Genomic DNA, 15,000 nt, shown 5'->3' on the forward strand with positions numbered 1-15,000 from the left:
CGTATACACAAACATGAGCATATATATATGTATGTATACGTGAACATGTGTGTGCATATGTATATATGTGTACATATGTATGTGTGTATATATACATATATATGGCATATACATACGTGTATAAGCTTAAATGTGTGTGTATATACACACACATACACACACACATAATGAATATATAATTAAAAAAAACTCTCTCACCCCTTCACTGAAAAAAATAAAAACATTATTATCATGGTCATCGTCGTAATTTGTTAATTGTCTACACCTTCCCAATCACTGCAGCTCTGTAGGCCTTTTCTGTGAGTGTAGGGGGGAGTGGGAAAAGGTTAATTTCTTTTTTTAATTAATTAAGTGATTAAATTTTCATATATATATATTTATTATTTTTTTTTTGTTTTGTTTTTAAAGAGAAGCACCTTCACTTCATTTTTATAAATGTTTCATATTTTACATTCACATATGTGCATTTAATTATGTTTTGTGTTACGTACGCTTTTGTGTGTATGCAGGTATGCATGTATGTGTGTGTGTGTGTGTGTGTGTGTGTGTTGTACATGCGTGTATGGAACAAAAGGTGGGGGTCGGGTGTCTTAGGAGAAAGAAGGAGAACAGTCCTTTTTTATCCATATACATATAAATATACATGTAAATTTATATATACATTTAAACTTTTCAAGTTTGTTGTATTTTTTTGGTTGATTTTTTGTTATTTTATTTTTACTATTTTCTTGGCAAGAATAGGAAGCAGTGACATACATCCATACATCATACGTCCATGCATTCATCAGTCCATCTTTTTTCTGGTTTGTTTCTTTGTTGGTTTGTTTGTTTATTTATTTATTTATTTGTTGTTGTTGTTATTTTTAGTTTCATTTTTCTTCTTTTTTTTTTTAAACCAGGCATCCATCCATCCGTCCATCCGTCCATCCATCCATCCCTCCATCCAGTCGTGCATGCATCCGTCTGTGCATGCATCCATGCAGTGTCAAAGAAGTCATAAGACATGTTAAGGGAATAAAAGTTAGCAGCAACAGCGGCAGCGGCAGCAGGTGTACATTGCAGCAGCAGCAGCTTCCTTGCATGTGGGGGGATGGGGTGGAGTGGAAAGGATGGGAAAAAAAAATTTTTTCATTTTTTCTCAGCAATTGTGGTAAGGTGTGCATGTATGAATACATATACATGTGTGTTTATATGTATGTACGTATGCATGTATGTATGTATTTATTATTTTGGAAAGTGCCTTTTGACACTTGTAAGAAACCAGTTCCTAAGCAGGGGACTATCGTGATAGAAGCACCCATTGGCAGACATGGATAAGTGCGAACAACAGAGTCCAAGAGCAGCGTGGAAAATCAGAACTGTTTATAAGTCCCATATTCTTAGGGCCAGTCGCATTAATTTCAGAATTCTGTTTGGTTATGCCAGGGCTCTGCTTGTCGAAGTCTGCTTCTGTAAAAGACAAAATAAAAACAAGTTATATTAATACTACAGCTACATATAGATACATATTAACACAAATCTATAAGTCTTCGTCTAGCCAATACTCACATAGAAAAACAGATGTAAAAGAAACAAGTGAATGTTAAAAACTATACCATACACATCTACATGAATACATGCCAGAAAAGGAGTTTCAACATAGATACTTGACCTGCTAAAAAACTAGCCAAATTCCCATAACACATTGGAACAGGGTGATCCTTGATAAAAATTCATGAAAATAAGATGGATTGATCATAGCTGGGATGTTTTAACCCTTTAGCATACAGATTATTCTGTCAAATGTAATGTTTATTTGTTCACATTGTTTTGAATTAATCATCTGTTATTTCATAGCTTTGAGATTTCAATGAAGTGATTACTCTCTCTCTTTTACTTGTTTCAGTCATTTGACTGCGGTCATGCTGGAGCACCACCTTTAGTCGAGCAAATCGACTCCGGGACTTATTCTTTGTAAGCCCAGTACTTATTCTATCAGTCTCTTTTGCTGAACCGCTAAGTGACGTGGACGTAAACACACCAGCATCGGTTGTCAAGCAATGCTAGAAGGACAAACACAGACACACACATACATATATATATACATATATACGACAGGCTTCTTTCAGTTTCCGTCTACCAAATCCACTCACAAGGCTTTGGTCGGCCCGAGGCTATAGCAGAAGACACTTGCCCAAGATGCCACGCAGTGGGACTGAACCCGGAACCATGTGGTTGGTTAGCAAGCTACTTACCACACAGCCACTCCTGCGCCTATTGTTTATTTTTAGAATGACATTGTAGTCTAAGTGTAAGAGGTCAGATCTAGTCAATTTGAACATGAAACTGGTTGAATATTTGAGTAAGATAAGCCTGGTTTAAATGCTAAAGGGTTAATCATAGGCCAGCTTGATCAGAGATGCCCTAGAGCTACACAGCAACAACAACACCAACATATTTTGGGGTGATGCTGTGAAGAACCACAACTGATGGTGTTGACAGGAAGCCATCCAACTAGCTGAAAGGTCATTAGTTTGTATGTGTCATTAACTGCACAGTGTATCTGAGGTGACAGACATTAAATATGAATGGCTCAGTTCACATAGCTGTAAATAGATACCAGATGTGGCACTGCTTAATTTGACGAGTGTCTCTCACCAGTTTATTATAATGACGTGTTTAAATTATTGGCCCATAGAATGAGGCAACGAGGGGGGAACAACAGCTTCTGGTATATCTCACCTCTCTTGGAAATACTTCTAACCCAAGACAAAATCTTGAGTTTAAAAATATACTCCACTGAACTGATTTTATAGTAAACATCTCAAATACCAGCAACCATAAGGATTTAGGATGTTGTTATTGTGAATTTTCTATTTATAAGAAATATTTTTAAATACAATTATTATGTAAATGAAGTGGCTACAATATATATAAATATATATATATATATATATATATATATACATATATAAGAAACAGAGATACAATAGAAGGAATACAACTTAACTAACTACTAAAAGTAGAGTAGACAATTTGGGTGAGGAAAAATGACATTTTAAAATTAACTAAAAGCATTTTCAAAATGGCAGAAGGGGCTGTAAACAAACTAATGCATTGCAGCAGTTTTCTTAACTTTATGGCAATTTTCAAACGTGCTGTTAGCTTGGATTTTCTGTTATTCTTGATGCTGTTACTTCAGAAATTATCTGTATAAAATTAGCTAAATAGATTCTTTTGGAAGAACAACTTTGGAGAGCCATTCTGGCAAAAAATATTTGGTTTCTTTAATTTGTCTTTGTAATTGTTCCACATTGAATGACTAACAACACCTACCTAAAAGTTTTGAATAAACATACTCTATAATGATTACTTTCAAAGGTTTAAGAAAAGAAGTTTTCTACTCTTGATACCAACAGCTTGGAAGATATGGCTTTGGCAAATCTATTATCTTCCAGTTTAACTCTGTGGAGACAAACTGCTGATGTTTCTATACTAACAAAAAAAAAAAAAAAAGAAGCTATTTTATTTTTCTGAATTCCCAAACTCTCAACAGATTGTTTCATAATCTACTAAGTTAACTGTCAATAGTTCTGGGAGGAAACATAGATGATAGATGAAAAATAATAAAAATAACAATACAAAGTAAAAAAAAAAAAAGTATGTAGACATACTCACCAATGATTTTTGTGTCATAGCTATGAATTGTTTTCCTGTAGACAGTGGTTGTACTAATAGGAAGTTTCGTTGTGGTGGTGGTGGTGGAAATAATCGGTGTGGTGGTCGTCTTTATTCTCCTCAGAGTTGAAGTAGTTCGCTTTGTATAACTCACCGGCATCACTGAAGAGTAGAGAGAGGACAAGGGGTAATTTCTGATGACTGATGAGGCAAAGAAAACAATATTTGTTATTATTACTATTATTACAATTACTACAACTATAAGGCAGTGGATTGGCAGAATTATTAAAGCATCTTGCAGTATTTCTTTTGGCTCTTTACACTCTGGTTTCAACTCCTGCTGAGGTCAATTTTGATTTTCACCCCTCTTTTATGGGGAGAAGGAGGCAATAAATTAAAGTACCAGTAAAGTACTGAGCTCAATATAATCGACTAACTGCTCTTCTCAAAACCATCGGCTAAGCCAAATCCGGAACCATTATCATAGGATAATGGATGAGCAGAATCATGAAAGCATTGGCCAAAATGCCATGCAGTATTTCTTCTGGGCTTTTTATGTTCTGAGCTCAAATCCTGCTGAGGTCAACTTGGACCTTTGGAGCCTTTAGTGGAAACCACTTTGTTGCAAACTTTGAGGTCGGGTTTCCAACCTGTGGATATAAAGAGCTTTTCCCATTATCCCTCAAAGCAGGCCATTACCGTCACAGCTCTTCTTCTAAGCAATAAAAAAGAAAAAAAAATCCCATTTTTTTCTTCTCTGCATATATCTGAAACTCCTTTAAAGTTGTCTGTATGTGAATTTAATATTTACAGAATATCTCAAGATAGAAACTCACCTGTTGTATGTCTCCTCGAAGATTTCGTATGGGTTTTGCCTCCTGGAGATGCCGTAGTAGAAGAGCAGCAGATGTCCAGTTTCAAACGCATTCCTTTGTGTTTGCATGCACCACCCCACTGATTGTCGAGGCCGCTATATGTACCTTCAGATGTTGCTGAAGAAGAAACGAAAATGGTTTAGGTTGTGCTTAGCAGCAAAATGTTATAGCCACATGGATCTACAGCTAAAAAATGCTTCACTGAACCTATTCCAGAAAGATAAATACTTTTTGCTGCAATTTAGTACCAACATAATGTAGAGCATACTATTGCAAAGAGTGTCTGCATTGAATATTAACCCTTTAGTATTTAAACCAGCCATATCCGGCCCAAATAGTTGGTTAGTTTTATGGTCAAGCTAATTGGTTCTGTCCTCTCACACCTACCCTAAATATCATTCTAAAATTAAACAAGTCTTGAAGTTACAAGATAATGGAAGATTAATTCAGAACAATGTCAATGAATAAACATTACATTTGACAGAGTTATCTGAGTGCTAAAGGGTCAATAAATTTCTTCCTCAAAAGAACCAAGTTTGGTTTGTTTGTTGTTTTTTTTAGAAAATATGGGATATACATATATCAGTCATGGGCATTAACTTTAATATTTTACAGGAACTTATTTTATAGACCCTAGAATGAAGGCTTGTTAAAATCAATCTGAGCAATATTTAAACTTAGGATGCAAAAGCACAGATTAAAAAATCCTGAATGTAATTCTGAATCCAAGTCCCACATTGAAGTTGGTGCGTATCTACAATTCTCCCCATGAGATTTTCAAATTCCTATATTTATCAGATCTCTGAAACCTTCAATGGTCATAATAAATAAATAGATATTGCATCAGTTTTGACAAAGTGTATTATAAAGACACTTTATAGCCATATACAATCCTAGGACAGAATTGACTTGATAGTGTGTCACGAGACAAGCCCTTTGAACACAGTTTATCTTGTACTATGGCACAAATAGTAAGAGTCTTTCACAGACACTTGTAACCCTATGAAATCCTCTAGTAAAGTCAATACTACACAGAGGATGACAAGACTGGCCATATTCACATTGCTGATTTAAACCATCTCACAAGTTTCTACAGTTTCCATCTACTCAGTGTCACTTGCAAATCTTAAGAAATCATGATATGGTAAATCTATGGTAAATGATACTAGCCCAAGACACTGTGTAGTAGGATTGAACTCGAGATGTAATAAGTGCAAAATAAAGAGCTTAACCATGTCAGCCAAGCTGATACCCATGGAAACTGAAAGAAGCCCATTTTATATATATGTATATTTATATATATCTCTGAGTGAATTTGGTACAGTGAAATTGAGTGGAAGACCATCATATATATTTGTGTGTGTGTGTGGTTTGCTCTCACCACTGCTTGACAACCAGTGCTGGTTTGTTTACAAGACCAGAATTTAGGGGTTTGGCAAAAATAGCTGATAAAATGAGCACCAGACTTTAAATAAAGAACTGGGGTTGATTTATCTGATTAAAGCTTGTAAGGTGGTGCTCCAGCAATGCTACTACAATCCAATGACTGAAACAAGTAAAAGATGAAAAAAAACATAGAAAAGAAAAAAAGATCAACTAAATTCCATGTATGAAACTTGAGTTAACCTGAAATTACGGAAGACAACATCTAAGAAGATCTTATGATCGCAAAGTGAACTTCTTAACTATTCAGCAAGCAGTGTCTTTGTCCATATCTAGTAGTAAAGCAGTAGAAAGCAACAAAATCAGAGCACTGCAAAGACAGGATCTACACCAATGACACTTTATACCATAATTGAATTGAAAATATTTAAAACTCCACTCCTTCATGCTGCTAGTTTTTATTATGGCCTAACTTAATTCCTTCGACATTTTTTTGTCTACAATTAACTGTAAGGACATGTAAGAACTTCTAGGTGACAAAATCAATAAAACTTAATTATCTCTCCTCACACACACACACACACACACACATATCTATATATATAAATAATATTCTTTGACTGCTAATAATTGGTACCAGGTGGGAGGAACAGATTTTTGCTATATTAGGGTGGATTGAAGGTAATCAAAATAGTAAGTACAACATTTATCACTCTGGTAATTTCTTTGAAGAATGAAGTCACAGCCATTTAAAATAAAAACTTAAAATCAAAAAAATATATACAGTAAAAACAAATAGAAAAAGAAAATATACAGAAAGCACCAATCAAAGTCACACCAGCTCCTGCTTTGACAGGGATGAGGTAGAGAATCTAAAAGTAGAAACTGTACCTTTTCTATCTCATGTTTATACACTTTTTACTGATTCTGTATCTGCACACAAATCTAATAAAGACATTGACTATGTGTGATATGGGTTTCATTATTAATTTACTACATACATTTCTCTTCATTACGAAGGACCTTAAACAACCCAACCATAAATTCAGTGATAATTTTGTCACTCGAAATTCTTTCTCTCTTTGTTGTTGTAGCTGTAGTTGTTGGGTTATTTTTCTGTTTGTTGCCTTATGTTGCTGAGTATTTATTTTTTATTTTTTATTTTTTATTTTTGTAACGAATTTAAGCAAATTTAAGATTGGCAAATTAAGGCTAGAAATTACTAGGAATCAAACTGATGCTTCAATAATAAAACAAATGAAATTACACGAGCTTGTAAAAAGCAACAATAACAATAGCAACAGCAGCAGCAGCAACAACAAGAACATTTAACAAAACTGACAAGACCCATATTTATGTTGCTAATGAATAATTTATGTTTGTAGCAGTGTTCCTCGTTATTCTTTTTTTTTTCTTCTACCACAAAAGTATTCACTAAGAAATGTTGATATGGCTCAATAAATATTTTATATCGTATTTTTTTTCCCGTTTTTGGTTGAGGTTTTTACTTACTGACAATGTAGTAACTCTTGCCAGCTTCAAAGTCTGGAACAAAGGGAAATGGCTGGAACTCGCGTACATGAAGCGTGAATAATGTTGTGTCGTTGGACTTTAAGCACCTCAGTAACCGAATTGCATTTTTGGGATCATAAATTACGCATTCCTCATATTCAGTTTTTGATACCTGTTAAGAGAAATGAGAAAAGAGAGAGAAAAAAAACACACATTATTCTTGGTATTATTATTATTGTTATTGAAAGAAATGAATTGATAACTTTACACAGCCTTAAATTGGTTAGAATTGGAAAGCAAAGTTTTCAGTTCTTTTCACGAGAAAGAGAATCATTGACAATAGCTTCTAATAACAAACATCTATTAAACTGCCTTTCATTTGGCCAATTTTTGCTAAAAACATAACAAAATCAAACAATGAAAATAATAGATTAATAGAAAATTATTATTAAAAAAGCACACACACATACACACGCAAACAACAAAATAAAACAACAAACAAAACCAACAGACAAAAAAGGAATGTGAAGAAACATTATTGCCAAAAAGAAAAACACAACACCATTCATTTATTATCATTGGCATTATTATTATTATTATTATTATTATTATTATTATTATTATATTATTATTATTATTATTAATTGTGAAGTGCCATCAGAAACTGAGTAAATTATTGTTTGTACTAAATTAACACTTCAGAAAACTTCCACAGAAACTACAACAAATAAATAAAGAAAGAGAAAACAATATTTAATAAAAGAAGAAAGAAAAGAAAGAGTCGAAGCTATATATTTTCAAAGTCTTTTGTTTGAAACAATAACTACAGCAATTTGTTTATTTATCTAGACTATTTTTGCATCTGCCACTGCAACTACTGCATTGTCAAGCAATGCTGATGGCGTTGGTGGTGGGTGGTGATGCTGGTATACTGTTGTTGTTTCTACAGTCTTATGTCAAAATGCAAAATTGGTTTTCACATGTTGAATGGTGTTAAGTCTGTTTAGAATTAGTACTGTATTGTTTCATTGCACAAACACACACACACACACTACACACACATTATTCTGTGTGTATCGATACATATATACAAATAGGTATTTACCTATGAACACAAATGATTTCTCTCCTCTCTCTGCATGGATGAGTGTGTGAATGTGTACACACACACACTCTCTCTCTTACAAATTGGAAAGTGAGAAAAGCAATCAAAATTATTACCAAAAATATAATTCTTCCAAATATCAACAAGAAATTTTTAGTAGATTTTATGTAGAAAATAACATATTCTGTGAGAGAAAGTCCAGTTCCAGACAATAGAGAATATATATATATGTAAGTATGTATGTATGCATGTATATATATATATATATATATATATATATATATATATAAACACACACATAAATATACTCACATGCATAATACATACATGCATATATATATATATATTAGCAAGAAGGTTTGAGCGAGGTATATGATTCTGATACAATTGTATTGGAAACAGAAAGTATGAACAGAGCAATATACATACATATGCACGTACACACACACACACACACACCACACACACACACAAAAGGTGCAGGCATGACTGTGTGGTTAAGAAGTTTGCTTCTCAATTAAATGATTTCAGGTTCAGTCCCACTGTGTGGCACCTTGAGCAAGAGACAGGAAGGGTATCCAGCTGTGGGAAACAATGTTGCAATAACATATTCATCAAAGCCATGCTAGCATGGACAAATGGATGAAAAGTATATGAGTGATCCTGGAACAATGAAAGGCAAACAGCAGCCTCAGCAGGATTTGAACTAAGAGCATCATGGGATAACCAAATACTGAAAGGCATTATGTCCGCCACTTTACTACTTCACACATGCACAACTTTATCATTAGATGATGGTGATGATAATCATCATCATCAATAATAATAATAATAATAATGATGATAATAATAATAATAATAATAATAATAATAACGGTCTTAAATTTAGCCACAAGGGCAGCAATTTTGGAGGAGGGGACGAGTTGATTACATCGACCTCAGTATTTCACTGGTACTTAATTTATCGACCTTGAAAGGATGAAAGGCAAAGTCAAACTTGGCAGAACTTGAACTCAGAATATAGAGATGGGCGAAATACCGCTAAGCATTTTGTCCAGTGTGCTAATGATTCTTATTATCATTGTTATTGCTATTATTATTGTTATTATTATTGCTATTATTCTTAATAATAATAATAATAATAATAATAATAATAATAAACAATAATAATATTAATAATAATGCTTTAAAATTTTAGCACAAGGCCAGCAATTCAAAGGAAGAGGACTAACTGATTACATTGAACCCAGTGTTCTTACTTATTTTACTGACCCTGAAAGGATGAAAGGCAAAGTCGATATCAGCAGAATTTGAACTCTGAATGTAGCGACGGACGAAATTTTACTAAACATTTTGCCAGCTTACAGCCTTAATAATAATAATGATAATAGTAAAAATAATAATAATAATAATAATTATCATTATAATGATGATGATAATAATAATAATAAAAATAATAATTATAATTATTATCATTATCATTATCATAATATTGGTTTCAAATTTTGGCATAAAGCCAGCAATTTTTTAGATTAAGGTTTAGTCAACATCATCTTAAGTATTTGTCCAGTACTTAATCTTATCAACCCTAAAGGAATGAAGGGTAAAGTTGACCCTGGCAAGCTAGGAGAAACACTACAGGACATTTTTTTAATGTTCTTATGATTCTAACCAATCAAACACATTGAAAATAATAATAATATTAAATTCCAATTTAAGCAAAGGGCCACATATTTAGAGTTAGGAAAAAGTAGTAATTGAATGGTACATTGTTTTATAGGCCCCAGTATTTTATTGACCTGATCGAAATCGATCAACATCAATGGAAATTGTAGCTGTGATACCAGTGCTGGTGGCACATAAGAGAACCATCCGAACGTGGCCGTTGCCAGCGCCGCCCCGACTGACCTCCCTGCCGGTGGCACATAAAATGCACCATCTGATTGTGGCCGTTGCCAGCCTCGTCTGGCCCCATGCCGGTGGCACATAAAAAGCACCATCCGATCATGGTCGTTTGCCAGTCTCGTCTGGCACCTGTGCAGATGGCATGTAAAAAGCACCCACTACACTCACGGAGTGGTTGGCGTTAGGAAGGGCATCCAACTGTAGAAACACTGCCAGATCAGACTGGGCCTGGCGCAGCCTACTGGCTTCCCAGACCCCAGTTGAACCGTCCAACCCATGCTAGCATGGAAAACGGACATTAAACGATGATGATGATGATAGGTACTTAATTGTTTCAGCTTTGGAAGACTGAATTCTGAAGTTTACCTTGGTGGGAATTGAACTTAAAAGATAAAAAAGGGCTGTTGATATACACCACAAGCTATTTTGTCTGATGCTCTGCCAATTCTATAAATCATGATTAATAACAATAATTCCTGAAACAGTCATGTAGTGTCGACAATGTTGTTGTTGCTGTTGTCCTCTTCTTCATCATCATACTACTGTTGTAGCATGTTATTAATACAAGTGAAGGAGTACAGACAACAGTTACAGTGTATTACTGGTACTTGGAAGGAAGGAATATAAAACAACAGAATCAACGGTTGTATTAAATTGCTGCTACTTACTTTACCAACCACAAAATAGTGAAAAACAAGGTAAATTGTAACAGAATTTGAACTTACAAAGGAAATAAAATTAATACTGCCAAATTTTTTAATGCAATTCTGTACCATTCCATGGAAATTTTTACCCCTGCCTGCTGTTGCTGCTACTATAGCCAGGCTGGTGTCGGACAATTCCATTTCAATTGTGTGTGGATTTCCAGATTTTGTATTTGCCCATTGCCACTATTATGACCATTTTATAGGTCATTGGGTCGGCAACAAAGATGGTGTTTGGAGAGTTAAGTCCACCTGGCTGAAGTTATTTACTTCTGGATTATTGTTGTTTATAGATCTTAGTCAGTCATGGGAGGGAGCAGACCTATGGATGAAGATGTTCCAAATGTTTACCACCCTAGCTTTTAGTATACAAATGACTACACTATCCAGAGTTTTTTTATCTCTATATTTAACTAAGGTGGCGAGCTGGCAGAAACGTTAGCACACTGGGCGAAATGCGTAGCCGTATTTCATCTGTCCTTACGTTCCGAGTTCAAGTTCCGCCGAGGTCGACTTTGTCTTTCATCCTTTCGGGGTCGATATATTAAATACCAGTTACGCACTGGGGTCGATGTAATCGACTTAATCTCTTTGTCTGTCCTTGTTTGTCCCCTCTGTGTTTGGCCCCTTGTGGGTAGTAAAGAAATATATATTTAAAATAGCGAGGAATGACTTGAAGCAGAATTGGCTGCTATTTTTAACATATTGAGGGCTTGTAATATTCCTCTCTGAATCAAAACTGAAAATTTGAGGCACAAAATAGAGTAAATATGTGGAGAGCATGAATCAAACATCTCTCTCTCTCTCTTGTACAGTTTTTTTTTCTCGTGTTCAAACCCTTAGATGTGTGTGTGTGTGTGTGGATGTGCATGCATTTCATGAATATATATTTGGTATATACTGGAGTCAATTCATTCAGCTGTAACTGTTCCCTAGAAATTTTTCATCATGTTCAAGTTAAAAATTACTGTAGTAATGATGATTTCCTTGTTTAAATCCAGTCTACAATTATGTACACATGCAGAAATAAGAACAAGAACACACTATGACAATCATGGTAGTTACTATGAACACACCAAGAGTTTTGGTATGGCCGGGGGGGGGGGGTGAGCTTGCAGGTCCAGACGAAGAAGCAAGGATCTCCTAGACTGGTGAGATTCATTCTATTAAAGTTCCTCTTGAAATTCTGTATGTGAAAACCCAACAGAAAAAACCTGCATGGAGGAAATTCCAGAAAGAGGATATTCTAGGAAGAAAGAACTAGACATAGTGAACAGTGCAGAGAATTAGGGATCTGCAGGGATGGATGAGCAAACCCCCCCCCCCCCCAAAAAAAAAAAAAACCAAGGAATATGATATCTCTCAACAATCGAAGATCAAATTATTTGAAACATAATGTAAAAGTAAATGCTGAAATATTTTTCATCTGCAAAGGTCAAAATATTATTATTTTATTCCCTTCTCCACGAAATATAGCACTATGTCCCAATGTAAGAAATTATTATCATCATTATTGAGTCACAAGGTGACAACTTTCAAAATCTACAGAATGTTGGGCAAAGTGCATTGCAATATTTACTTGTGATGCTTTACATTCTGACTTTGAATCCAATCGAGTCTGACATTGCTTATATTCTTTTGAAGCAAAAAACATAATTCTTGGTCAAATACTAGGAGTTGATTTTTATTAACATTGCCAAAACTTTGTGGCTTCCCGCATAGATTTTTAAATCTTTATTATCATGTGCTGTATTGTGTCAGTGAAAATGAAGGTTTTTGCTTTCATATACACCACATTCCTGGCAATAATGTTGATAAAATTCTTCAGGCAATAACATCTGTAAAGTTTTTCTCTAGGCATTCCTTCAAAATGGAAATTTTTTCCCCAATATATATTATCTATTTATTTGTCTGTATATCTATCTATCTATCTATGTATCTATGTCTATCAATGTATCTATCTATGTACCTATGTCTATCTATCTATGTATCTATGACTATCTATGTATCTATGTCTATCTATCTATCTATGTATCTATGTCTATCTATCTATCTATGTATCTATGTCTATCTATCTATCTATGTATCTATGTCTATCTATGTATCTATGTCTATCTATGTATCTATGTCTATCTATGTATCTATGTCTATCTATGTATCTATGTCTATCTATATATCTATGTCTATCTATATATCTATGTCTATCTATGTATCTATCTATCTATTTATGTATCTATCTATGTATCTATCTATCTATTTATGTATCTATGTCTATCTATCTATCTATGTCTATCTATCTATCTTTCTATCTATGTCTATCTATCTATCTATGTATCTATATCTATCTATCTATCTATCTGTTTGTCTGTCTATCTATCTATCTATCTATCTATCTATCTATCTATCTATCTATCTATCTATCTATCTATCTATCTATCAATCTATGTATCTATGTCTATCAATGTATCTATTTATCTGTGAGTATAGAGGTGGGTATTCCGTTATGAGAAATAAAGACATGACAGTCACTACTCTGAGTTTCGTGTTGTAACAGGAAACTTCAGAGTTGTGATGGTGTTAAGCCTCAGCTTTAAATAAATAAAATCTGCTAGATATACATCCAAAACTCATACATGCAATGATTGAATATGAAGAGAACATTAAATGATGTGTCAATCTTCAAGTAAACAAATATCTTTATGAAAGACAGAATCCGAGAATGTTGTGGGAGGGCTAGATTAAAGGTTTAGAAATAGAAGAGACAGAAGAAGGAGGCTGGGGATAAATGCATATAGTTGGGGTCAGTGCAAGCAAATAAGAAAACTAGAGACAAACTATTAGAGAAAGAAAGAATGATAGATAGATAGATAGAAAAGAAGCTGTAACCTAACAAGGCTGATGACATACAAGTCTTGAGGTGTATGTGTGTGTGTGTGTGTTTGGAAAGATTGGATTGTGTGTGAGATAAGGATGGAATGGCAAAGGATGTCAGACTAACCAAGGAAAAATGGTTGAGTTGTCTGCCATAGTTTAGAAGAGTGAGAAGGAGGGAGGGAGGGAGGGAGGGAGGGAGTGTTGGTATGTCTCATTCAAAATGAAAGGTGGAGGTGGTCGGCTGTAGCAGAACTAAAATATAGATAGATAGATAGGTAGGTAGGTAGGTAGATGGATGGATGAATGGATGGATGGATAGAAGGCTGAAAAGACATTCATTTACAGACATCTATGTAAGTGTATGATGTGTGTGTGTGTGTGTGTGTGTGGCAAGGAGAGTAATTGGTTAGCACGATTGTTGGTGTTGTATGAGAATTGTGTGTCTGTATGCAGAATCTCATATTTGTATGTTAGAAAGATGCATGGCAGTATCTGCATATACTCTGTATGTGTGTGTGCATGTGCATGTGTGTGTGTGTGTGTGTGTGTGAGCGCGCGTGCACATGAGACAGTTTGCACAAAGGAAAATGGCTCAGTAGAGAATGCATGCTAGAAAGTAAGACGTGTTATGAATGAAAAGTATAAAGAGAGAGAAAGAGATACAAAGAGAAGAAGAGAGAGAGAGAGAGAGAGAAAGAGATACAAAGAGAGGAAGAGAGAAAGAGAGAGAGAAATAGAGTGATAGAAAGAGAGGGAGAGAGAGTGGGGAGAGAGAAAGAGCGGCAAAGCGACAATGAGTCAGGCGTTGTTGCCTGCTACATGCTTGCATGCATGCATGCCAACTGTCAAAGATAGTAGTGGTTGCAGTAGCAGTGGTATTCATCATGGTGGTGGTAGTGGTGGTGGTAGCAGGAGAAGTGGTGGTGGTGGTGATGATAACGATGATGATGATGATGCTAGCGCTGATATTGGTTGGTGGTGGCAG

At 34.7% G+C, this 15,000-nt stretch overlaps 1 protein-coding gene across 1 annotated transcript in view; it reads right to left on the reverse strand.

Moving 5' to 3' along the window:
• Positions 1-395: 395 nt before the first annotated feature.
• LOC115218503 (ephrin-B1) overlaps positions 396-15,000 on the reverse strand; it is a 360,527-nt gene continuing 345,922 nt past the window's right edge. Inside the window, exons 3-6 of the mRNA XM_029788361.2 lie at positions 7,428-7,599; positions 4,494-4,649; positions 3,658-3,819; positions 396-1,449 (exon numbers count right to left, since the gene is read on the reverse strand). Of these exons, the coding sequence (XP_029644221.1) occupies positions 1,280-1,449; positions 3,658-3,819; positions 4,494-4,649; positions 7,428-7,599 (660 nt within the window). The 3' untranslated portion in view covers positions 396-1,279. The remainder of the gene's footprint in view (positions 1,450-3,657; positions 3,820-4,493; positions 4,650-7,427; positions 7,600-15,000) is intronic.

The sequence above is a fragment of the Octopus sinensis genome, linkage group LG13 (genome assembly GCF_006345805.1).
Source record: "Octopus sinensis linkage group LG13, ASM634580v1, whole genome shotgun sequence".
NCBI lineage: Eukaryota > Metazoa > Mollusca > Cephalopoda > Octopoda > Octopodidae > Octopus > Octopus sinensis.